Genomic DNA, 25,200 nt, shown 5'->3' on the forward strand with positions numbered 1-25,200 from the left:
ACTTAAAACATTCACACTTGTGGCTTTTCGGGGTTTATAGACGAGTAGCAGAAATTTCAAACCTCTTTTACAAGACTGACTCGTTACTTTCTAGTTGTTAGCCAAATAGCTTTACATTTTGTTCATATCATGTGATTTATTTTTTAAATGGATTTGACCATTTAAGGCTATTCTTTTTTTCATTGGTTGTCGTAAATAGAAAAGTCCTTTTGTCTTTTATTTAGATGTGATTTCCGTTTTGGCTTAATGTTCCTCAAATATAATTCATTGATGTATAAAAGCCTAGCAGCAATCAATAACCTCTTGTTGATGACATCAAGTAAAAAGCCAGGCCACAAATTAATCCGTTTATTCACATGTCAAACAATTCGACTAAAGTCGAGTTACATCCGAAAATGTTTCAAACAACGTTTATTACTGGGGTTGTTACATTTGTGACAATTTATATTATCAAGTTAAATGTTGCTCTTTACTTGCATTTATTCCCGTGCATATTGTGTTGAGTATGTGCATTATTTAATTTCCCACGGAACTCCGAACTGCGGCTTGCGTGTTAAAACGGCGGCGATTTGGTCACGTTCGCTGCATCACGAAGCAATTTGGTGACTTCGTAAACGCGAGAGTTGAAATCGCTCAGTGAGGTTTCGTTTTTCTGCAAAGTAACCGATTCCTCCTCATGTGAGTGACTCATGTCAGCTGATACGGCGCAGTTCGGTTTCCTGAGGAATTACTGGATCCTACTGCCCCTGCCCTTTTGTCTTAAACACACACACATACAAAAGAATGGATCTGTCCTTCTTGGCTAGTCTTGGATTCGGTCTCCTTTAGATAATGGTGACCTCGCGGCTCTTTTTCTTGATGCAATCCAGCGTCAGACTCCGAGTTCCGCTCTTGCGGGCTCCTTCGCTCGCCTGAGGCGAAGGAGGACCCCCCGATCCATTTAAAGCCTGAGTCGAGTGAAGCGAGAGACTGGATAGATGTAAGGACGCCTCCCTGCGCTGGCGCCGCAACGGCTCGCACCCGAGTTCCCATTCGGGCGTCGGCCGATCTCCCCGGCTCCTGGCTGGGTGCGGGTCTCTGAGGAGCTCCAGCAGTTCCCTCTTCTCCAACTCCACCTCGGCTAGCTCTTGTCGCCTGAGACGTTCGGCTCCGAGCAGGGCGCGCACGTCGCCCGTTATGCGCGACAACTGGCCCTGCGCACAAAAAGGCATCAGGCTTTCGCTTCAAATGTCAAACTGTCCAGAGATGGAAAAGAGGACACGTCAAAGCACAAATGGATTTGACGGTAAACTAGGAAAGCCATACACAAGCCTTCTCAGGTTAAGTCGAGCGATAAAACAATCAGCAGCGCTAAGAGGTGTGACGAGACTCTCCTCTCCAACACGAGCAATAATGTGCCTGCACATCATCAGCTCATCCCCATCAGTTCGTGCATGAGTGGGTAAGTGCAGCAATTTCCTACCCTTGAACCTCCAGATTTACCTATTTGTGAATGTAAATACAACAAAAAAGTTTGGTTTTCTAGTTGTTCCCATTTTATTTCCTTTTTTAATTATTTTTTTTATTTCATTATTTGCAGTCTGGCTTCGGGGTGGTCCACTGTAATTTCTGTAGAGCTCGTGCACGCGACGTCACCATTTTCAAGGCGCCATATTGCCGGTCAAAAAGAGCTGTGGGGGACGTTCAACCGGAGCAGAATATTCACAATGCCCGAGACCTGTCGTGCTGTTGGTGGTTTTTACCACAGTTGAGACAGATATTCAAAGAGGTGATTCTACGGAGTACCAGCCGAAAAGACAAGAAAAAATCGATAGATTTTGGCAATTAAACGTGATGGACGGTGCCCAACCAAATACACACGACTATGTAGCGATCGCTTCATTTCAGCTAGGAATTGTTCTTCTCAATCTTAAATTCCCAAGAAGTATTTATAATGCCAAGTTGCCTCATTTGAGAACAATGCGTATTAAAAAAAAAAAAAATGACAGGGAGTCATCTCCAACGTACACGGAAGCGTGTTGCAGCCACACGTTAATGTTGTGCAAACCTCTTCCCGACAGACTTTTTTTTTTTTTTTTTTTTGTCAAATGAGTCCAATGCGTATTTAAAAAAAAGAGAATAAACCGTCGTTCAACAGCGATGTTTACATAGGTTAACGTGTGGCTGCAACACGCTTCCGTGTACGGGGGGCTGAAGCTTATCCCAGTGGTTTATTATCTTTTTTAAATACCCATTGGACTCATTTGAGTACAATGCATATTTAAAAGAAAAAAAAAAAACCCGGTTTACCAAAGTTTAAGATGTGGCCGCAACACGCTTGGCTGTCTTCCCCCCCCAATCATAATGAATGCGAATTTGTGTAAAACCAGGTGTCATTTATTGAAATATTTGTATTTGTATTGAAAAAAATGTATTGGTTCCATCACTATGTGGGATTTATTCTTGATTGAGAACAGATCAAGCAACAAAGTATTTGTATGCGTCCAGACTTTTCTACGCTTTCAAACTCTTCCGTGTAAATCTCGCCGACTGACTCACCAGATCCACGTGTGGATCCAGTTGGCCAAGACAAGCGGAAGCGGGTCAACAGTCCAATTTCTTACCGGCCAAAGCATCGACTTCGGCATTAAATATTGTGCCAATTATGTAATTTTTCCATGTACCTTCGTTTATTATCACTTTGTAAATGTTCAGCGGTATTGGACAAAACTCTGGACGTGCTACAAGACATATTTTCGTGCCGTCTCCAACTGACTTAGCATTGAACAATGCTTTGCTCGACCATCAATGTAGCCAGTCACGTGACGCTTTATTGTTGGGGGGGGGGGGGGATATCTAGGTCTGAAAAAATGCAAGTAGAGGAGGACTTGGACTTGTTTTACCTTCACCTCCTCGACTTCATTCTTCAGCCGCGACTCCTTCTGGACCATGTGTCTCCTCTGCGAGTCCAAGCGGGACTCCATCTCCCGTCTCACCTCCTCCACCTTGCACAGCATCTCCACCCTTCGCGGCGCGCATTGACATTTGTCTCACGGCAGGTACGCGGTGACTTCGGCGCACGCGGTTACGTACCGCAGCGTTTCCACTTCGGCGCGGAGCTCCGCCACGCAGTTGTGCTGCGACTGCTCGGCGGCGGCGGCGGCGGCGAGAGTGTGGCCGCAGCCGTTGGGACACTCGCGGCTGCAGAAGTTGCATTCTGACAGGTGAGCGTCCAGGGCTCGCCTCTCCACCTGCGCGGGGCACCCTGAAATGGAAACGGAAACTTTACTTTGGAAAAACAAATCTGGATTTAGCATGCAACCAAAAAAAAAAAAACAAATGTACACAATAAGCCAGGGTTGGGCGTTAACCAGAATTGATTGAGTACATTTCCGTTGCGTACCTGTCAACTGGTACGGTTTAGCCGGAGTTCAAACGGATTCTGCGGTGAATCTTACGTATACGGCCGTATATCACAAATCATACGAATTCTGACAATTTGGATCGGATGCTGTCACTTTGAGCCGAAGGGTCAGCATTTAGAGTTGGTGAAGAAAGTTACACATGAATACAATTCTGAACGCAGTAATGCCACTAAGTAGACTTTGGTTAATTAGATCAGATATTATCGTTACGGAGATGAGTCCCCGTAGCTCAGTGGTTAGAGCACTGGTTTGGTTAACCAGGGGTTGCGGGTTCGTATCCCGCTGGGGGCCTCCACTCCCTGCGAAGGGTTGCGTCAGGAAGGGCATCCGGCGTAAAAATTGTGCCAAACATATATGTGCGTTCATCTGAGATGACACGCTGTGGCGACCCCGAAAGGGACAAGCCGAAAGATACGGAGATCCACCATAAAAATCATTGAAAAACGTTGTGGTTTTTCCCTCCGTTATTTTCACATATAATCTGCCTGGGTATGTTATAAGGATTTTCCGCTTTCTCTAAGATTTTTTTTTTTGGTTAGTTTATACTGGTTGGCGCTCCGAAAAGTTGACAGGAACGCTGTTGATAGTTGAGTTTTGAAGCCACAGACACAACACACAACAAAGCAGGCGGCCCGGGCGATCGCCTCGGGCCCCGAGAGACGGCTGACTTAAGGCTCGTGTGTCGCTGACGTTTGGTCTCATACCAACGACACAACTGGAAACTGGGTTAAGAGAAGAGAGATAAGTGACAGTTGCGGACAGAGAAAGTCTACATGTATGGAAGTAGATTAGTGCCACGAGCATTTGAATTTAAAATGTAAACTGATCACGTTTTCAATAGTCGGATTTCAGCGTAACTTTTCAATGTTAACAATTCAACCGGCTAGAATTCGCTGTCTGAAATTCACCGCCGGTGCCACCAGGCAGGCTTACTTCAGGTCAGAGCCGGACAACCAGGCAATCGCAGTTACGCTTTCTTAGTCAGGTGACGTCACATACGAAGGAAGCGTAACTGCGATTGGCTGGCTGTTCTGCCTGGCGGCGCAGACGGTGAATTTCACACAGCGAATTGTTAACGTTGAAAACTTACACTGAAATACAATTATTGCAAATGTGATCACTTTACATTTCAAATTCAAATCCAGGTGGAACTAATCTACTTCCATAACATGCCAATTTTGACATGACATGACATAAGGCACATCCTCTTCTCCCCCGGCCCCCCAAAACTGATAGAACAATCGTGGCATAGAATCCAAAAACAAGTTATTCAGACTTGTGATAATTAATCTTCTTTTAATGTAAAAATTAAGGCTGGGGCGGGGACATGAGGGAAATTGATACTGATACTTTCTAACAAAAGTGAAAATCAGAAAGACAAAAGTAGCACACGGCAGCAAAGCACGCACGCCGGCTCCCGCCTGCTCGCCGTACGTACCGCAGCGTCGACAAATGGAGTCGCCACCTGTCCGCCGTCACGTTGGGAGAACAAGAGCACGCATTTGTACGCAAACGCTCATTAAAAAATGATGGCACCTTGACCCCGGCCGCCCTCTCGACGAGCCCCCGTGGACGCACCAAGGAAGGCGTCATATGGTCACCGTGGTAACGAGGGGGCCACCTGTTGCCCTCACCTCGACGACGCTCAAAGGTGTCAGATTACGTTTACGTTACATGTGGATGTCCATTTAAAAATATAGCCAATGACCTAGTCAGAGGTTTCATATAATTGACAGCAATTTTATGTATGCCGCCTCGGTTTATATTTTCAAAAAGTTATTGATGAGTTCAAGTTTTAGGCATACATGGGAAAAGCACTCCTTATTGACAGAGCAAATGGTGGCGGACCGTTCAAATTTTACGGTATTGTTTTATAATAGTTCAGACAAAATTGCGCAAGGGTGTAGACAAATGGCGAGTTGCACAATTGACCTGATGCCCTTTGAACTCTGCGGACAGATATGCGTACGTGCAGAAATGCTCTTCGCTATTCAAGCAACCCCTACCAACTTGAATAATGGTAAGAAGCAAAATAATCATCATTTTGTTGCTGATGTACATATGTGGTACTTTTCATTGAAATGATAACTTGAGCAACAACAGGACAGAAATCTGAAAAATGGGATTAAGGATCTTCAGAAAACGTGTCGAAAATCCATTCAGCCATCCATTTCCTTTGCCGCTTATCCACGCAAGGGTCGCGTGGAGCGCTCCGCGGAGCCTATCCCAGCTGCCAACGGGCAGGAGGCGGGGTAAACTCTCTCCGTGAGTTGGTCACCACTCAGCCAATCGCAGGGCACATAGAGACAAACAGTCGCACTCACGATCACACCTAGGGACAATTTAGAGGGTCCGATTAATGTTGCATGTTTTTGGGATGTAGGAGGAAAGCGGAGTGCGCTCACCCGGAGGAAACCCACGCAGGCACGGACGGGGAGAACATGGAAACTGTGAGGCCAACGCTTCACCGACTGACCCACTGTCAAAAATCATGAAATTTAATTTTGGACACGTCACGATAAAGTCACTTTGGGACATTAAAAGTTACACCGCCCCCCCTCAGAATCTACGACCTAGTTTGATGGATGAGAACTCGCTGGTTGATTTCTAAAGGGCACGGCGTGGATGGTGCCATGTTTTTAGCCGATATGAAAACGAGGTGTGTGTCCGTACCCGAGTTGGTGCACGAAACAAAGGCAAAGTCGCACTCGTCCTCGTGCGTGTGCAGACCCTCCAGCGAGCACACCGCCTTGCAGCCCTGGGCGGCGTTCACGCAGCGGATCTGCAGACGGTTCAGGTCGTTGCGCATGTACCTGCCGACAGCACACGACACTGAGGTGTGCTTTCCGTCGTACGCGGAGCAGCCCGCGATGCAACCTGTAGAGAGGCTTGAGGGCGCCCACGTCCAGCGGCTGCCTGTCCTCGGGACACGTGCGGTGATGGAGCAGCCAGCCGCTGATGCAGGCGCTGCAGAAGGCGTGCTCGCAGGGCGCCTGGAGGGGGCGCTGCAACACGTCTCGACACACGCAGCACAGGAGGCCCTCGTTCACGAAGCCCACGAACCTCTCCAGGTCGTACCCCATCCTGCAAAAAGCAGACTCTTCAACGACCGCACGTGCAGAGTAGGCGAATGCCAGCTAAGATTCAGCTTCTGGCCCCTGGCCATTAAACCACAATGAAAATTGCGATTATTATTATTATTTAAAAAAAAAAAAAAAAGCAGGGGCCAAGCAAACATCAAATTCATACACATTCATTCATATCTCAGATGTAACAGCATGCATCCTGCCGTCTGTTATTGCGTGACTCCAAAAATGCCTTGCACGTCACAGCTCACAGATCCCTCTGGTGTATTGCAACAACGTAACTTCATTTACAAAACACTTTTCATACAATGACATGAATCTTGGCAATAACGGTAAAGACAGCTTGACTGATAAACAAGAAAAAAAGGAACACTTTCAACACAAAAATTCATTTGTGTTTGTTTCCACGGAAACGGTAACTTAAGCAACAGGACGGAAATCTGATACATCCAAAAATGTAATTAGCATCTTCAGAAAACATTCAATTCATTTCAGACACATAACAGTCAAGACGATCTGGCATTAAAACAATATTTACAATATTTGGGTTTTTTTTTTTTTAGAAACACTTGAATGGAAAGAACTTCCAATAATTCAAATAGTTACGTCACTGAAATGAAATTGTTTTCAAAAGTATATGCTGCGGGCCACGTCTTGAGCGTTATTGGTCATATTGTAAGAAAACAATTCCGACACCCCTCAATTGAGTGCGGTCCATATCCAGCGCTCACCTGATGTCCCGACTCGTCCTCTTTCCACAGGTGAGTCCTTTCCCCTCAGCTTCCCGGCGACTTTCTGCGCTGCTCCATCAATCCGCGGGTCTCGCGTCCGCCGAATCCCGCCCCTGCCTCCGAAAGGGGCATCTCCGTGGGGAGGGGGCTGGGGCGGGGGGGGGGGGGGTCCCGTCCCGGGGGTCCCCTAACAACAGAAGCCTTGAGGACGCACGAAGGCAGATGTCAAATGACAGTCGGGGCGCATCGGAGAGACAAATGAGAGCCAAACACGCCCCGCGCGTCCTTCCTCACCAGATGAGCTCTTGAACGGGTTGGCAGTCAGAGATTAACGCCGCCTATCCTCGTTGCCTTCTCTCTATCTCGGGTTGTGGGATTAACCTGGATTAAACTCTCTCTTTCTCTGATTGGATTACAGGCTGCGCAACACCAGATGACGTCAGAAATCACATGCGGGACATCACCGATGCGTTCATCGTTTCTTTTTCCAACACACAGCATCCAATGTTTTGATTTGAAACATGCAATCCGACAGAAAGTCCCAAAAATCAAGATGCACTTTTTCCCCCAAAAATTTTCTTCAGATATACCATAATTCGGACAGTGAGGCGATCAGCATTTGACGATTTTACCCTCTGCAGTTTTTGCTACCCTAAAAAAAAAAAATTTCAAAATTCCTTTTCTGGCTAAAAATGGCATTTTAAAAATGGAATTATCATCACTTTTCGCATGCCTCGCCAACAATAAAGCAGCGTTGCAAAATTGCCGTCTGGTTTGTACCACTGCTGACGACACAAAACTCCTCGAGCAGGCATTTGCGCAAAGCCAGGCCGAAGTCACTGGAAGGCCTCAGCTGAGGCTCATGCCCGAAACATCGGAGCTGTGAGGCAGATGTGACAACCGCTCAGCACTCTGCTGCCGTCTTAAAGACATACTGAAAGATACATATTAGGGTACGGGTGTCAAACGTACGGCTCCCGGTACCTGTCGGGGGTCTAATCTGGCCCCTCTGAATAGAGAACACGTTAAGTGCAAAAAGTAACGAAATGCTCCTGTTGTTGTTGTTGTGGTTTTTTTTGTTTTTTTTCATTACAGGGCGCACAGACGACCATTTGAAAGACATTCAGAAATCGGCTGCTGTGCAGGATTTTGCGCATGATATTGATGCACATATGGAAGCCAAAAGACGGCAAGTTTCAGGAGAAAAGTTAGCCCACTACGGAAATATTTTATGACACTAAATATTGGCAAATTTCCACCAACAACTTCAATTCCAGTGATGTTTGTGCAGTGAAATCATTTTGTGTTGTTCCTACACAGCTGCTCTTCATGCTGACCAACTGCCCATTTTATTCATACATACAGCCATTACCTGAGCCACTTATCCTCACAAGGGTCAGTGCTCTAACCAGTTGTGCCCCCGTTTTATTCTTTTTATTATTACTTGTCCCTTCAACTTTCAAATGAATGTAAAGTCAAAATATGGGCATCTATATTTTCGCCATAAAATGTAGTAGTTTTGTTTTTTTTTTAACTCATTTGGAATTCTCTAACTAATTAGGGAACGTCATTCATTGCCTTTTGCTGCGCCTCATCACCTACCTCGACATGTGAAAACAAACGCACCCCCCCCTTTTTTTTTTTTTAATTCCATCACACCCACTTCCTGGATTCTCAACCAATCACGTTGAAGAACTCACCCAGCGGGAAGAAATGCGGAAAAGAAACAAATCAGTCGCGCGAAGACGAGAAGAGCAAAAGTGAAGTTTAACCAAACAGACAATGGCGTCGACTAACTAGAGGCCAGTAGGTTTTTTTTTTTTTTTCCCCCCAACCATTACTTAATTATTATGTTCCTAATGTTCATCTCTGTCGTTGTTGCCAGCAATGGACGACGCTCGTTTGTCATTGAATAGCAGTGTCAGTTATCGTACAGGTCCGTGTTTCCTCATCTTTCTTTAACCAGGACAAATATTTGACCGATGATGAAAAATCTCACCGCGCACCACTAACAAAATGTCAAAAAGGTGTTTTGACAGTACTGAAATACTGTAGTGGTTGTCTCAACTTCGACTCAATTGAATTTACGAATCTAATAACTTAAGTTTGAAATCTGCCTGCTTTGTTGACGCCAAAATTATTATTTGTTGTTTGAGCGACAACTGGTCAATTGTATCTTCTCCCAGGTTACGGAAGAGCATGTTTTTGCTCTTCCTACGACCCTAAAAAAACTGACATACATACATAATTTGCCCGAATTAAATGTGCATTTTCCGACTAAATGGTTAAATGAAATCTGAACATTTTCCGCAACAGCCTCGACAATCTCTTGGAGAAATGTGCACTGGAAAGGAGAGGAATGAAGATTAGTCAAAGTCAAACAGAATATGTGTGCTTGAACGAGAAAGGTGGAGGCGGGAGAGTGCGGCGACGGAGGAGAGATGGCGAGGGTGGACGACTTCAAATATTTAGGGTCAACAATCCAGAGCAGTGGTGAATGTGGTAAAGAAGTGAAGAAACTGGTCCAAGCAGGTTGGAACAGCTGGCGGAAGGTGTCTGGTGTGTTACGTGACAGAAGCGTCTCTGATAGGATGAAGGGCAAAGTTTACAAAAACAGTGGTGAGGCCGGCCATGATGGACGGATGAGAGACGGAGTGGACAGGAAGCAGAACCGGAGGTGACAGAAATGAAGATGCTGAGGTTCTCGCTTGGGGTGACCAGGTTGGAAATGAGCTCATAAGAGGGAAGGACAGCCAAAGTTAGATGTTTTGGAGACAAGATTAGAGAGAGCAGACGAAGATGGTTTGGACATGTTCAGAGGCGAGAGAGTCTTGAGGATGGAGGTGCCAGGCAAAAGGGGGAGAGGAAGACCAAGAAGAAGGTTGATGGATGTGGTGAGGGAAGACGCGAGGACAGTTGGGGTTAGAGAGGAAGATGCAGGAGATAAGCTAAGATGGGAAAAGATGACACGCTGTGGCGACCCCTAATCGGGACAAGCCGAAAGGAAAAGAAGAAGATCCAGTGGTGTAGTTATTGTAACTGTTTCTTGTTTTCTGTTCTGTTTTGACAGACCGAAGTTGCTTTATAATGAGGCGCTCGGCGGCCCCCAGCCGGCTTCGGGCTAACGCTGCAAAAAAGCCTCGTTTTGTGCCTCCTGGACCCGCTTCTGCATTTACCGGTGCCGAAAGCGAGCCCCATTGCGCTAAACTTGCACCAGACAATGCCTTGAATAAGGTAAGCTATAAACCAAAATGGAGTCGTGGGACAGAAGTTGGGGTTCCGCAAAAATAACTTGCGACAAATGATGTATCATTCCAAAAAAAAAAAATGCAAAGAGAAAATGTCTTCGATCTGACACACTTGCAGGTCCAAAGAAGTCTCGCGGCTCCATGTCCCGACAAAAGGGGATACGCGGGCCAGCCGGCGCCAGCTTTGTCCAAGGTTCTGGCCCGAGTGCTCAGTGCAACAGAAAGTAAGGAGAATGTTGCTGTGCCGGAACAACCGAGCGCTGCCTGCCGAGAGCTCCCAACACCGCGAGAAAACAGAGTGGCAGGTAAGGACCGCGGCCAATTTCTTCCATTTTTTTTTTTTTTTTCCTTTGGTCTCGCAAGGTTTCAAAAAGTGTTTTTGCCGAGCACAGTCACCACGATTTGCCTTTTTAAACTGTCATCTCACAAAGGATTTAAAGTAAATCAAACAACAAGATCTAAAAGTGAATACAGTAATTATTTATTCAAGTTTTTGACTGTTACCGCAGTCCTCGCTGCGACACATTGTCAGGTGTCACTTAGGGACACCTTCAGAACGTCATACCGACATTGTCTAATATTTTGGTTGCTTTAAGTCTGGGTGCATATGGAATTTTAAAATCTTAACCATTTTTTAAAAAAAAGCCCCACACATAACAGCATGTTCTTACGCTTACAGTGTATTTGAGAAACCTCCAGCTGTCATAATAATGGTAAATATTTGTTTGCGGGTCAATGTAATAGCCATGTTATGGTTTGGAAGAAGGCCAGAGATGGTTCTGGCGCACAGGTCGGGAACCTTTTCGACTGAGAGAGACATAAATGCCAAATATTTTAAAATGTAATATCCAAAGAACAATACAATATTTAAAAAAAAAAGGAAATACATATTTATTTGAGCATTTGTGTTAGCCAAACACTTTTAGAGTACAATAAGTCTCTGAATGATTTTAAATAACATTGTTACGCTGTTGCGAACCAATGATGACAAAAGTACTTCTTACCATTAATGCGACTTTTGGTGCTGCCCGGTTTTCCTAACGTTAGATTTAGCTTCATGCAGGTGTTGAGACTTCCATGTGTGAATTATGAACGTAATTCAACTTCCTTTGCCATCATGCCGGTACGATGGTGAACACTTCTTGTCGACAAAGGCGTGTCTTTTATTCGTTTTGATTATCTTGTCTTGATGCAAAGTTGCCAAAATGTTTATTGGCAACATCGAGTACGAAATGATTTGGCATACACCCCGTCTGTGAATTTAGAGACACAAGAGAACCGTCTCTCTCCACAAAGGCTGTCCATTCTTGTTAAAACCTTCGGTACTCCTCATATTTTTTTTCTTTGAGCGAACTTTGGTTCCATAATTAGTCGCTCCAACAGATTGGCGTTTGACCTTTTTCACCTACCGCATTGACTTCCATGCAGACTACGGCAAGCCCACTAGGACAAACTGTCTATGTCTCATTTGCGTTGCATGCATGACAGTATGTCGTTATGAGGGCTCTGCGGGCCACACGGGAGCATCAAAAGACCCAGGTGTGGCTCGCGAGCCACAGGTTCCTGACCCCTGTTCTGGGGAGTAACGGGATGGACTTGGTCAGGAATGAGTTTAAATGGGAAACAAATTCTGTGAGAACGCCACCTCCTGCCTGAAGATTGCTGGGATGGGCTCCAGCACTCCCGCGACCCTCGTTGACGCGAAGCGACCCGGATAACGGCTGGATGAATAGGCACGGTGTCGCCCTCTGGTGGCCACTGGGAGTTACAAAAGCACGCGCCTTCAATTGTCAACAAAGACCGGCAGTTCCGATCTAAAATGGACCTTTAGTTGAAAATAAACTCCCTTAGCGAAACAACTGCAGCCTATTTGAACTCCATGCTTGTTATTAGCGGACACGAAGCCCGAGGATCGCTCGTAACTAGACGAGCGCGTGCGATGGGCGGTGCTTCTAAACCCGGCTGCGAGGGTGAATTAGGACCGTTTTTTGCGCCGGGACGAGCACAGAAACGGGGGGCCTGCCCGGCGAGCATAGCCAGCGTCTCTGCTTTCGGCACAGAGGGCTCATTCGGAGAGTTGGCCGACAAATAGTTGTAAACAAATAGCGGAGGTTTTATTAGCATGTAGCATCGCAACGGAGCCCCCCCCCCCCCCTCCACGCGCATGCGCAGCGCGTTCCCGTAAGCTCCCCTCGGGGTTGAGTTCCTTAAACGCGCGTCGCACACTCCTTCCAGCAAATTAGTCAGCTGACCTAATATAAACTGATATCCGCAGATATTTTTTTCCCCACCCGTGTGTGTGTGTGTGTGTGTGTGTGTCATTGTTTACTGTTGTGTTTTTTTTTTTTCTTGTTTTTTTTTTTACTTTGAGGCTGCTGCGGCCTCGCTGTGCTGGGTCCGGGGTTTAGAGAGGCCTGGCCGCAAGTAGGTCGGCCCGGGTTTAAGAGGCTTAGCTACGTCAGTCTAAGCTTACAGGAATTCATCCAGAACCCCGGGAGGTAGGCGGGGGCCTAAGCGAGGCTGGCCTAGTTAAGCCTGATTCTTATTGTGCTCGGCAGCAGCCTGATTTTGTTGTGCAAGGAAGCAGAGGGGGGGAACCAAGCGGCGGTGGGATTTCCACCGCTCAATGACGGATCATTTGGAATGGGAAGAGGAGGAAAAAAGGGATGGCGAGCACTTGAACTGCTTTTAACATGATATCTGGGAGAAGGAGGAAGAGAGTCCCGTAACAGGACGGGAAAAGACAGGTGTGGGCCGGCAACAGCCGAAGGCCCGACCGGAGCTTTAAGATGGCATCCGGCTCGGTCTTCCTCTCCAGCATGGTGGGGAAAGCCCGCTCGTCCAATTTCACGCTGTCCGAGAAGCTGGACCTGTTGAAGCTCGTCCGGCCTCACGTGCGCATCCTGGAGGAGCACACCAACAAGCACGCCGTCATCGTGGATAAGAACAAGTGCTGGGACGCCGTGGCGGAGCGGTACAACGGCCTGGGGGGCGACAGGCCCCACCGCACGGCCCAGGGCCTCAGGACCCTCTACAAGAGGCTGAAGGAGTCAGCCAAACAGGAAGTGATGCAACGAAGGCACGCCCAGCCCGAGTACAGAGCCAGCATTTCTGAGCCAACCAGGAGAATCATGGAGATGATCCCTCACCTCTTTCAACATGTGCCCGTCCACGACAAGGACCTGGCCCTGCGCAGGTACGCGCTGACTCGCCGTTTTTATTTGTCCAATATCCCTTTTTTTTTTTTTTTTTTTTTTAGAAAATCACAGCGTGCAGGCTACACGGAAAAGCGGTCTGCATCTTTTACCTCCGTGTTCAAATAAGCTTTAGAAATGCAGCCGCATTTGCGACTCTGTTGAGCAGCTACACTCAAAATGCGTTTTCATCCGTTGATGTCGGAATGCATGAGAAAATCCTCAAGGCGTCCAGGGAGACTCATTTGCCGGGGGTTCTTTTCGTGCTTCGGTGAGCCACGTTTTTTTTTCGTTCACTCACCTCGATCTTGTGTCCGTTCTCAGATTAATATACACGAGGCACAATTGTCCCGTCGAGCATCCCGGCAGCAGCTCCTGTCTGGTCGGCCCTCAGGGCTACTCTGCACCCGTCCCCGCCGTTCCCCACGAGGTGGTCCATCTGGACACCCTAGATGACGTAAAACCGCCTCCAGATCTCCCAGTCCCCTCCGCGCATGCGGAGCCGGAGGCGGGGCGGGAGCGGGCGGGGGAACGGGACGCGGGCAGCGTCCAAGATTTCCACTCATCCTCTTCACCCGCCCCCTCGTCCGTCAACGTCCCCCTCTCGGCCTCGCCGCTGTCTTTACGCCACGACTTCTACCCCAACGACATCTACCCTCACCGCGAGCACGAGCGCTTCCGCCCTCTGCACCTGGCCAAGGAGGAGCACGAGTTGGTGCTGGCCAATCACAGGAAGGTGGCGTTGTACCTGGAGGAGAAGAGGGAGGGGCTCAAGAGGAAGCAGCAGCTGGAGGAGGAACTTTTAAGGGCCAAGATCAAAGTGGAGAAGCTGAAGGTGGCCCGACTCCGACACGGCCTGCCCGTCCCTCTTTAGCCAGGACGAATGTGCCTTGCAAACGGACATCACAGGGCCGCCCCCAGGAGCCAGGAGAATGCCGCCAGTTGGCGTCCTCTCGCGGTGGTACACTTCCTAAAGGTTGAGCTCGACAGACGGCAGTCCAAGGAGTTGCCACTTTTGTGTTACAAGACTGAGAAAGACGCAGAAGCAGGAAAGGCGTACGAACGGCGCCGTGAGAAAGAACACGACGTACTGGAAGTCCTCACCCGCACTTTGACGGGTTCAACTGCGTCGCGCCGTGATGACGTCAGATCCGAATTTGGGTCAACGTGGTGCCTCCAGCAGACGCTGGCTGAGGTGTTCATGTTGCCATTGTTGTAAAACCCTTGCATCACCAAACACTCTTTTCCCAGAATATATTTATATTTTTAAAAGAGTAATAACTTCAAAAGGGAATGCACTATAGTGTGTGTGTGTGTGTGTGTGTGAGAGAGAGAGAGATAAAGGCTAACGACTGTTGTTTCTGCGTAAATATCTCTTTTTTTCTGGTATTTGGAATATTCCAATAATTTGAATATTTTGGCCACGATCTGTGTTTCACTGACTTTTTTTTTTTTTTTAAAGAAAAAGTGCACATTTTCTTGCGAGCAGCTGGGGAAGATAAATGATGTTAAAGCCTTACAACACAATGGTTTCCAGTCGAGCCTCTAAAGTCAAACACAAAAATGTAGGTTGACTTCCAATTTGTTTGAATTTTATTTAAAAAAAAAAAAAAATGTCCCCATTGAGGTTAGTTATATTTGAAGTTTAAGATTGACAGGTATTTTTTTAACATTCTCAACTCCCATGCCAACATCTAACACTACAATAAAGTACAGTACAACAAAATTATGGTGTACAACTTCTCACCTGTTCACACCAGCACGGCCGCCAAGCCATTTTTGGGATTGCGGGCTTTGTTATTTCTGTTTTTTGGTTCTTACCCTTCCTCTTTGCAGTCTGTGGTACTACTGCGGAGGCATCGCAAACCACCAAATCAGAGGAAAAGCAAAAAAGATGAGCTGAAGTCTGACATGATGGTTTTCAGGGCGTTCAACTTTGGAGGGTCACCTGTATGTCGTCACTTCCTGTTCAGTGTTGCTAAAAATGACTGAAATGAGATCGATTGCCAGTTGGAAGAAGAGAACTGCAATGTTGGGGCTGTAATTGTTGTCAAGTCAATGAAATATACTATTGTCTTTTCTGGAAATGAGTCAAATGACTGATGGGTGTTAATTTTTTTTTTTTTTTTTTACATTTTTTTTCATCTTTTCTATTAAAAGGGTCACTATGCTGGATTTGGATTTTCTTTTTTGTAATCACACCTCCATTTGAACTGCATTTTTGAACGTCTGTATTTTACATATATCTATTTGAATTAATTTTTTATTCACATGCTGGCAGGGAAGCACACGTCTATCGGACCTGAATGTGCACAACCTGTGCAACAGCGCCATCTTCTGGTGGGCCGTACCTGGGTGTCTCTCATCACGTCATCGTGTGTTTTGCATTTGTTTCCACAGGCCTCCCTCAGACGTGCGCGGGTTCAAATCCGGCCCAAAATACAGACCTGAGCCAGGACGCGGTGCGGTACTTCAGTGTTATGTGGTGTAAGGCTAGCAAGAAGAAACACAAGCGCTGGGAGGGGGACGCTGTGCTGGTGACGAGGGGCCGCACGGCCACCCTCAAGGATATGGAGGGCAAGGACATTGGACAGGGTGAGTGGTTGTAAACCAGGATCACATTGAGGTTGTTTACTGTATTTCGACCTTAATCACAAAAGAATTTGAGTGGTTAGGAAAAAAAAAACACAATTCAGAAAAATGAATGACAGCCCTTGGTTTCGCCCCCCCCCTCCCTTATTCGTTCCACCACATCTCAATTTGTCGCTGGCAAAGATAGACAAACAGATATTCATGAATTGTCCAAAGTAAAGTTTTCCCCTTTCCGACAGTGGTTTGGATCCACTGTTATCGAAAATGCATTCATATGACGGCAATGTTTGTCCACGTAGGGAGTGGCTACAAAACGTCAGCGCTGGCCTCTCTCGCTGAAGGAGAAACCCTGATGATCGGCGCCAAGGAGGTGGAGGTTATGGGAGTCATATCCGCAGAATCGTTCGCCACCGGACGTTGTTTCCAAGAAGACGAGCCGCTCCAGAAGAGGGCGCCCCCTCCTTCCCGTCGCTTGGTCTCCAAACCTTTCTGCCCTCCGATGCCGTCGGGGAGAGGAGAGCAACTCGGCTCACGACCCAGGGAAGAACAGACCTGCAGACCTCGCTATGATCCACAAGCTGCCGGTGACTAGATTCAATCTGAATTTATCAATCTTTGAAAACAGTATTCATAAAGTTTTTTTTAATGTTGAGAAAATTGATCCTATTGCTCTCAGGTGCGCTGGTGATGCCTCGGCCCACTCCCAACCACCAGTGGTCTAATAACAAGTCAGGGCTTCCGGTAGTTGACGTTGTGGTTGACCCGCACCTGACGGCCCACCTGCGCCCCCATCAGAGAGAAGGCGTCCTCTTTCTCTATGAATGCGTCATGGGCATGAGGTATTTTTTATTTTTATTTTTTTTTTTTTTAAATGTGGCCAAATTAGTGAGACCTCTGTCAAACGTTTTGGCTCCAGGAACATTTTTTTTTCCGACAGCCCCTCACACTCTGAACAGCACTTTATCTTAAACTATAGGAATGAAAAATGTATTTTTGAAACAAAATGTGCAAGCTTACAATACCAAAATTCAATTTTTTTGAGAAAAAAAATTATAATGTCATTGAAGTAGGTTCATATGAACAATAAAACCAAAAAAATTTCAATCTCACAAGTATAAATTCATAAGGTTATGATGTCAAAGTGGAAGTAACAAGAGAAGAAATTTTGACTAGTGAATTGAAAAAAAAAAATGCAATATTGCTCTAACATGCAGTTTTGTTCATAAAAAAATAGCATGTCAGATTTATGTGTGCGCAATCATAATAGAGCTTAAAATTTTCACAAAGGTAAAATGGGAGTAAATATATTTCAAATGATTTTTCACACCCCCAAGCTACAGGATGCGGTTCCTTAACGTCCCTTCTGGAGCCCAGTTCGAGCACCAGCGGTTTCGTGGCCAATGGCGTAATCTGCGTCCTTGCGTTTTTGTCATGTCAGAGCCGCGGGACGCTACGGGGCCATCCTGGCCGACGAGATGGGCCTGGGGAAGACCCTCCAGAGTGTGGCGCTGTGCTGGACCTTGCTCAAGCAGGGTCCGTACGGAGGGAAAGCGCTGGCCAAGCGTGTGCTGGTGGTCACTCCTGGCAGCCTGGTGCAGAACTGGGCCGCCGAGTTCAACAAGTGGCTCGGCCGTGAGAGGATCAACGTTTTCACTGTGGATCAGGTACGGAAAGAGACTTTGTTGATGAAAGTAGCATTTATTGAGTCAAGGTTCGTATTTTATTTGTGAAAACTCTCACAGAACCAGACAAAAATCACGCAAAACGTGGGCTCAGTTTTTGCTGTTGGATAAATGTCAACAGGAGTCTCCAGAAGGCGACAGTTCAATTGAGGTGTTGTTTCACCTTCTTAAAAAAGATAAATAGCTAACATTTCCTTCAACTAAAGCACACCAAAACTGAGATAATTCTTTTTGGCGATAAAGAAAAGAAGAGTCCGAAACCTTGGTGTTCTAATAGATTCCGACCTGACTTTCAAGCAGCCATATGAAATCAATTCCTAAAACTTCCTTTTACCATCTGAAGAACACAACTCACCCAACGTGAAGGCTTGCATGTGTCAAGCAGACTGAAAGAAGCCCATCCAAGCTTTTACCTCAAGTAGACTTGACTATTGTAATGCTCTTCTGACTGGACTCCCCAAAAAGAGCATCAAAACAGCCGCACCTCATTCAGAAGGCTGCAGCCCGGGTTCTGACCAGAACAAAGATGTCAGAGGATATTACTCCAGTTCTGAAGTCAGCTCTAGAATAGATTTTCAACATTGGTAGAGTGCACACAAAAAATCAAATTGTCAGCAACATGAACCAGGAAGTTGGTTGCCAATTGACAGAAACAATGACTTCAAAAATCCGGTGCTGGTTTTCAGTTCTTATTACTCGATTGGGTCTAAAGAATCAGGATCAGGAATTTGTCACCGGCAGTCTGCGCCGCCCTGGTTATGACATTCAGAACAAACGAAGAACCAAAGGCAGAGTTTTTAAAAGCGGTTTTGTGTGTGCCGTGACGAAATTATGCAAGTGTGCCTAAAATTGTGGCCAGTGGGAGAACGTACCCGGACTACGGTGTTCTTCTCAGGCCTTTTGTCTAAAGTGCAACTGTTTGTTGTCCTTTCAAGGATCACCGGATCGAGCAGTTCTTGTTGTCCCCTCTGCACAATGTTCTGGTGATCAGCTACGAGATGCTTCTGCGCTCCCTCGAGCAGGTTTGTCTACTTTTCGTGGCGAATCTTGTGGAAAGACATCCTGAATGCCAACATTTTGTTGTCAGGTGCAAAAAGTGGACTTCGGTCTTATCATCTGCGACGAGGGCCACCGATTAAAAAACAGCAACATCAAAACGTCCTCGGCCCTCAGCAGCCTGAGCTGCACTCGCAGAGTCATACTAACAGGTACGCTTACGCCGCTCCTTTCTTGACGGCTGGGAGAAATTGACACTCTCCGACTGAGTTGATTTCCATGTTTTCAAGGCACCCCGGTGCAGAATGACTTGCAGGAGTTGTACGCCATCATAGAGTTTGTTAATCCCGGAATACTCGGCTCCACCACGGCGTACAGGAAGGTGTTTGAGGGGCCCATCCTTCGTTCCAGGCAGCCTTCCTGCTCTGAGGTGACGCTTGCTCGAGGATCCGACGAGATACACAATACATCATCTCTCTCTGTACTTTTGCACATTTAAAAGTCAGTTTCATCATCGTCGTTCTTCTCACATCCTTCTCCTGATATTTTATTCATTGAATATTGCGACGTCATTGATGACATGACAACCTTTGTGTGTTAAAATATTCTCATGAAACGATGTCATTTCTCATGAAATTAAATGAAAGACCTTTTCCTAATAATAATAATAATCAGCTTTAATGGCCACGTATGTAACAACACACGAGGAATTTTCATTAACATTTAAATACACAAAAAATGAATCACATTTTTGGTACGATTACAAGGTATATTTCCATTATCAAGTATCACTACTCTGTACTTGTACTTAGTGTGTGTGTGTGTGTGGGGGGGGGGGGGGTGGTGTCGATGGATCCCTACTTGATACATATAAATATGTATGATAGAATTGTCTACAAACCACAAAAGACAAACTCGTCAATGGGGTCATTTTGATTGTTTCTAACATACTAATGTCATTTCTTCACATTGTGATTCTTTTTATTAGCTGTGCGCTATAATCATTTAATCACGATCATAAAATACTTTCCTTTTGTGTATTTAAAATGAGTTTCGTGGAATTAAATTTCCGATGATGACGGTAATACGAATAATAAAGGTAACAATAAATCAACTTTCCCACAGGAGTCCACGTTATTGCGACACGCGAAAGCGAACTTAAATGCCCCTTCATCGATTTCCGCCAATAGGAGGATCGAGCCTTGGGAGACGAGCGAGCGGCGGAGCTGTCCCGACTTACCGGCGCCTTCATCCTGAGGAGGACGCAGGAGATCATCAACCGCTACCTGCCGCCGCGCCTCGACTGGACCTTGTTCTGCAGGCCTTCGCCGCTGCAGCGAGAGATCTACGCGCATCTTGTGAGCCACAGAATGTTCCGGGCCTGCCTCCAGGGCTCCGTGCAAGACCAAACCCACTTGGCCTGCATCACGGCCCTGAAAAAGCTGTGCAACCACCCGGCTCTGCTTCGCACCGCCGTCCTGGTGAGACTGAGACTGTTTGTCTTGGACTAAAAATTTGATGCAATCAATCGGTCAAGCGTTCGTCTGCGTGGCGATGTGCTTTCAGGACAAAATGAAACGTGAATCAGACGAGAGCTCATTATACGAAGGCCTAGCGCAGTTTTTCTCAGAAATCTACTCTTCAGATAGCTTTAACCCTGCTGACTCGGGGAAACTTTTGGTTCTGTTGGACCTCCTGAAGACCATCAGACAGCTCAACCCGTCAGACAGGTACACTTTGGTTTTGTCAAGTCTTTGCCTTTTTCTTGTTGACCAATTGCAATTACACTAAAGCCTCAGTTCTCCAACCACCGCCTTTTTGAACAAATCGGTTTTCGATGGAAAATTTTGAGGGGTTTTTTTTTTTTTTTGGCTTCTGTTTTCGAACAAAAATCTGTACCTGAACGCCCCCGAATAAACCCGGAAATAACATTTTGCTGGACTACGGCGCGCTTTGTTTTCAATTCCCACGTCGCTGAAAAAGCCTGGAACTAATGTAATGCGTGCGGCGCAAGCAGCTGACCCACCCACAACGCGCTTTGTTATTGTCAATTTCAACGCGCCCCGGAAAAACAAAACAAAACGGAAATTGTGTATAACGCAGCCTCTGTACACAGACTTGTCCTGGTAGTGACTGTTGTTTTTTCTTCTTTCTTTCTTTTTCTTATCGAGGACGACCGTATTTACCCCCAATAAGGGCTCCAAAGAAGGCAATTTGCTTATTCTGCACTTTTGTTAATAAAAAAAAGTTTACAAGGCTGGGGGCCGAGTCGCTACAGATACGGCAATGCACTCCCACCCTATCGTGATCTACTACTAAAGCATACATTTTAAGCAAAAAAATAAATATATTTCTTAATTTATTTTATTGTATAAAGTATTTAAACTATACATGTATTTTTACGATGCAGTTTATTGTCAAGAAAAGTTAAAAAATGCTTTAAAAAGCCCAATGTTTTAAGGCTTGGAACGCATTATTTCTTTTTCCATTCATCGTAATGGGAAACATCGATTCGGTTTTCGAACAAATCACTTCCCGAAGCGTATTCTGGAACGAATTGTGGTCGAGAACCGAGGCATCACTGTATAATAACAATAAAGAGATGATTTGAGGGCAGAACATTTGGAAGTTTCACTGTACTTTGTTGTTCATTGTTGAACTTTACAACATACAGTAGTAGTTTGTTTGTTTGTTTTGAATTTCAATTGTCTTTAAAACAACCAAAAAAAGGTCTATTTTTGCCATCCAGACCTTCTTAAATCAGTCGGGCCTTAATTGTGTGTCCTCCAGGGCGGTTGTGGTGTCCAACTACACTCAGACGCTGGACATGCTGCAGACGATTTGCGCTCACTCGGGCTACACGTTCTGTCGGCTCGACGGACAAACGCCCACCGGCCAGAGGCAGCGGCTGGTCGACGGCTTCAACGGCCCTCATTCTCCCGCTTTCTTGTTTCTTCTCAGCTCCAAAGCTGGCGGCGTAGGGCTGAACCTGGTGGGGGCTTCCCACCTGGTGCTCTATGACCTCGACTGGAACCCTGCCACTGACATTCAGGTAATTGAGAAAAGATTATCGATTTTGTTTACCACATGAGAAGTTTTCCTACTTTGTTTTGTGCAGGCTATGGCTCGAGTGTGGCGAGACGGACAGAAGAAAACCGTGCACACCTACCGTCTCCTCACCGCAGGTACAAATGGTCCTCTTTTTGGACTTGCAGGTCCCTTTGCAGGCATTGTATTCCTCCATCTTCTTTGCACCCTCTACATGTTTTTTCATTCTCCAATAAATTCTGGTTCAGAATTGAAGACCACGGGGAGAATCAAATCAGTTCCAAAATCCATGTAAAGTAGTCATGTGGATGCTGCTAGGATCCCAAGCTTCGAAGGTCTTGGAAAATGAAGAACAAGACCAGAATGTCAGGAACTGATTGGAAGCTTTGTGTGACCCTCGTAGGCACGATCGAGGAGCGCATCTTCCAGCGGCAGGTGTCCAAACAGGGTCTTTCCGGCACAGTGGTGGACCTGGGCAAAGGCTCCGAGCACGCCAGCTTCTCCAGCAACGAGCTGCGAGATCTCTTCAGCCTAACGGACACGCCCTCGCTCACTCACGACCTGCTCAACTGCGGCTGCGACATGGACGGCTCGCTCAACGGTAGGCCTGCTCTTCATCTCTTAAAAATTCACACCCTCAACTTTTTTGGGGAACTTTCTGCTCAGATGTGAAAGCAGAAGAGGAAGAGGAGGAGCCTCGTGAAAGTCGGCCATGCCGCCTCGGCCGCGACCGCGGCGGGTCGGCCCAGAAGCACCTCAGCATGTCCGAGTTGATGCAGTGGAGACATTTCTCCGGGGAAGCCGCCACCTTTTCGGACCCTTACCTCGATCACGCCCGAGGTCACGTCACCTTTGCCTTTCAGACCACCATCTCTCACCTGGGACAGTAACCACCACCGTTTGCTACCGAGGAAAAATCCTTTTTTTTTTTTTGCTCAGGGAAACGTGAACTCTCCGAAATGTCCAGCACTTAATTAAGATAACGCTGCCGTTTTAATTCAAATTGTTAGCTACCAGTTTAGCAGCATTATTGGGGTTATAGTTTTCCACTTGTGTAGAACCACATTCATCATACATCACGGGTATGGTGCATCTAAATAAAAATGAAAAAAATTGAAAAGACATGATTTTAAATTGAAGTGAAGAAACAGGATGGCTGGCGTTATTCCTCGTTTAACGGGCTCTCAGATCGTGCTGATGTCCCCAATATTTGTCTGGTAAGTTAAACGGCCACGAAAACAAAAAAAAAAAGTTGTGAGAAAAGTGACGTTAAAACGCTCATTATTGGATGTCCATTGTCGCATCCATTTCAGGTAAAATGGCCGACAGCAGTTCATCTTCACGAGGGGCTCTTTGCTCCGGGTTTATGCAAAGCACCAATTTACGGATGGTCTCGTCGTAAGTTGCCCGGCGCGAGTTGACAGTTTTGGCAGAACAATAACCGTTGCCACGGTGACACTTTCTCATGCTGCGACCTTCCACATGACGGTCCAATGCGGCGTCTCGCCGGAGTGATGCGGGACACACGACCTTGTTTGCCGGTGCTGCTCGGAACAGAGTTCGAGTCCAACTGTGCTGTTGCATAAAAGGTTTCATGATTGTTTATTTATTGATTATATCACTACGCCACTCTTGGGCAATTTTCTTTGCGCAATAAGTAGGTTTCTGGGATGTTCGGCTTTTCTCGTGAAAGGGGCTAACTGAACTCACGGAATTACTCTTGATCCCAGTTTGATTGGAAGATGTGTTGATGGAAATATTATTGAATCTCTTTGTTATCTAAATATCAAACTCGTAATACTTGACCCACAACCAAATAGCGACACAGCAAGTGTCGCTAGATGTTACTTCCCGTTGTTGGTTCGTCGAACTCTAGTGCCTCTTCTCATGTGGCTTTATTACACTTAGTTGTAAAATTTAGTACAAAAAAAGTCATCCACGATAACTTGAGTATGTTTTTACATTCCATCAACCAAAAAAAATAATGGCGAATAAAAAACACATTTGAATTAATGTCATGATCTGTGAGATTGGCTGGTGGCTGGTCTTAAGGTGTCCGCCACCACTTGCTCAAAAGTGTTTGGGTTCGGTTCCCACTCGTGCCAATCCAATGACGGCAAGCGCTTTCTTTCTTGTTGTTCTTTATAAACTATGAAAGAATTTAGTCTTTGTGTGATTTAAAAATGACCTTTTGGACTGCAGGTCAGCGATTGGAGTACATTTCCCATTGATTTATTATTATTTTTTTATTATTGGCGCCATTGAATAACTATGGTTACGACATTCTTGCAGAAACAAGAGGATATTCCGGTAATACTGTACCTCTATTATACTAATCGAGGATTGAATCTTCAATTTGGCATTTTACCAAATAGGAAAGTCCAAGTTCTCAGTGGATACTCTCAACTCCTGGTTCTGCAACAACCCGATTGAATGGATCCAGTTGACGCTTTCCTCCACAGGGTTCACTGCCGAGCCCATTTCATCTTTGCTGATAATCGGGAATCCCCCCTCAGCACCGCTGGCTCACATAAACAGTGTCAGCTAAATTCAAGTGTTGCGATGAACCAAATTTCTTAAATGCGCGTCATTAAAGATGAAATTAGGATCTGGGGAAACTGAGAAGGATTTGCCTTCCAATGGACTCGAGTCACTCCGCGGTGTTGTAACGTCACCGAGTTAATGTTTCAGGGAGCTATAAAACTTTTGGTTCTGTGCAGTCCGTATCAGGTCTTGAAGTCTCTTTTCATTTCGATGTGATGTTTCTGTGGATGAATGTTAGAAAGTCCACTTTTAGTTGAAAATCTGGTCATATAGTGTATTGTTTTTGTGCAGTATCGCTGAAGTAAAGCTAATCAAATCAACTTTTCTAGTGTATATGTAACTAATTGTTTTGTAATTGTGGATGCGTATTTGTAAAAATGAAAATGTAAAATTGGGCTAATTCTCTCCTCAAAGTGTGTTGGCCTGCCCCATCCGGCAGGCCCGTCCGTCGTCTTTAGGAGAATATGGTCACGCGTGTGGCAATATGATCGGGTTCTTGACGCGTCTGTCCCCGCAGTTTGTGGTGTTCATTGGAGACTCCAAATTGTTTGTAGGCTTGGCTGCGAGTGGCCCCCGCGATTGTCTGGCAACTACTGCCTGCCCCCCAGCCCCACCACAAGTCAACTCAGCCAGCAGGATGCGTTCAAGCTCCTCTGTGACCTTCGCAACAGACAG

General features: G+C 46.1%; 3 protein-coding genes across 8 annotated transcripts; 2 read left to right on the forward strand and 1 right to left on the reverse strand.

Moving 5' to 3' along the window:
• Positions 1–263: 263 nt before the first annotated feature.
• rnf41l (ring finger protein 41, like) lies at positions 264–7,647 on the reverse strand. Of its 2 annotated transcripts, XM_061820241.1 has the most exons (7): positions 7,516–7,647; positions 7,222–7,422; positions 6,282–6,488; positions 6,078–6,217; positions 3,073–3,244; positions 2,883–3,003; positions 264–1,193 (listed from the first exon to the last, which is right to left on the reverse strand). In XM_061820241.1, the coding sequence occupies exons 3-7, from the start codon at positions 6,485–6,487 to the stop codon at positions 825–827; spliced, it is 1,008 nt and encodes a 335-aa protein (XP_061676225.1). In that variant the 5' UTR covers position 6,488; positions 7,222–7,422; positions 7,516–7,647; the 3' UTR covers positions 264–824. The 2 variants fall into 2 exon arrangements, with proteins under 2 accessions (XP_061676225.1, XP_061676226.1); XM_061820242.1 differs by lacking the exons at positions 7,222–7,422; positions 7,516–7,647 and having other exon boundaries at positions 6,282–6,508.
• A 1,255-nt stretch (positions 7,648–8,902) lies between these two features.
• rad54b (RAD54 homolog B) lies at positions 8,903–25,200 on the forward strand. 4 transcript variants are annotated; one of them, XR_009795060.1, is made up of 18 exons: positions 8,903–9,023; positions 10,292–10,455; positions 10,588–10,774; positions 16,064–16,258; positions 16,555–16,839; positions 16,932–17,094; positions 17,694–17,919; positions 18,873–18,959; positions 19,025–19,145; positions 19,224–19,363; positions 20,124–20,414; positions 20,500–20,663; positions 21,724–21,985; positions 22,052–22,118; positions 22,385–22,582; positions 22,648–23,198; positions 23,295–23,570; positions 25,080–25,200. XR_009795060.1 is itself a non-coding variant. In XM_061820299.1 (17 exons), the coding sequence occupies exons 2-17, from the start codon at positions 9,109–9,111 to the stop codon at positions 22,869–22,871; spliced, it is 2,823 nt and encodes a 940-aa protein (XP_061676283.1). In that variant the 5' UTR covers positions 8,922–9,027; positions 9,107–9,108; the 3' UTR covers positions 22,872–23,222. The 4 variants fall into 4 exon arrangements, 1 of the variants encoding a protein (XP_061676283.1); XR_009795061.1 differs by having other exon boundaries at positions 8,905–9,027; XR_009795059.1 differs by lacking the exon at positions 25,080–25,200 and adding an exon at positions 9,107–9,157 and having other exon boundaries at positions 8,922–9,027; positions 23,295–24,670.
• LOC133500975 (fibrinogen silencer-binding protein) lies at positions 11,499–15,941 on the forward strand. 2 transcript variants are annotated; one of them, XR_009795062.1, is made up of 3 exons: positions 11,499–13,665; positions 13,988–15,228; positions 15,500–15,941. XR_009795062.1 is itself a non-coding variant. In XM_061820301.1 (2 exons), exons 1-2 carry the CDS (start codon positions 13,259–13,261, stop codon positions 14,535–14,537), a joined length of 957 nt encoding a protein of 318 aa, XP_061676285.1. In that variant the 5' UTR covers positions 11,499–13,258; the 3' UTR covers positions 14,538–15,493. The 2 variants fall into 2 exon arrangements, 1 of the variants encoding a protein (XP_061676285.1); XM_061820301.1 differs by lacking the exon at positions 15,500–15,941 and having other exon boundaries at positions 13,988–15,493.

Source organism: Syngnathoides biaculeatus, chromosome 5 (genome assembly GCF_019802595.1).
Source record: "Syngnathoides biaculeatus isolate LvHL_M chromosome 5, ASM1980259v1, whole genome shotgun sequence".
NCBI lineage: Eukaryota > Metazoa > Chordata > Actinopteri > Syngnathiformes > Syngnathidae > Syngnathoides > Syngnathoides biaculeatus.

What these genes read in the sequence shown, in the direction of transcription:
- rnf41l (XM_061820241.1), bottom strand. Translation starts at nt 6,487, where the DNA reads ATGGGGTACGACCTGGAGAGGTTCGTGGGCTTCGTGAACGAGGGCCTC. An exon ending in GCCCTCAAGCCTCTCTACAG is followed by an intron (nt 6,218 to 6,281) that starts GTTGCATCGCGG and finishes TGCTGTCGGCAG; the next exon opens with GTACATGCGCAACGACCTGA. An exon ending in GCCGAAGTGGAAACGCTGCG is followed by an intron (nt 3,004 to 3,072) that starts GTACGTAACCGC and finishes CGCGCCGCGAAG; the next exon opens with GGTGGAGATGCTGTGCAAGG.
- rad54b (XM_061820299.1), top strand. Translation starts at nt 9,109, where the DNA reads ATGGACGACGCTCGTTTGTCATTGAATAGCAGTGTCAGTTATCGTACA. An exon ending in CAGTGTCAGTTATCGTACAG is followed by an intron (nt 9,158 to 10,291) that starts GTCCGTGTTTCC and finishes CTGTTTTGACAG; the next exon opens with ACCGAAGTTGCTTTATAATG. An exon ending in CTACCGTCTCCTCACCGCAG is followed by an intron (nt 22,119 to 22,384) that starts GTACAAATGGTC and finishes TGACCCTCGTAG; the next exon opens with GCACGATCGAGGAGCGCATC.
- LOC133500975 (XM_061820301.1), top strand. Translation starts at nt 13,259, where the DNA reads ATGGCATCCGGCTCGGTCTTCCTCTCCAGCATGGTGGGGAAAGCCCGC. An exon ending in AAGGACCTGGCCCTGCGCAG is followed by an intron (nt 13,666 to 13,987) that starts GTACGCGCTGAC and finishes GTCCGTTCTCAG; the next exon opens with ATTAATATACACGAGGCACA.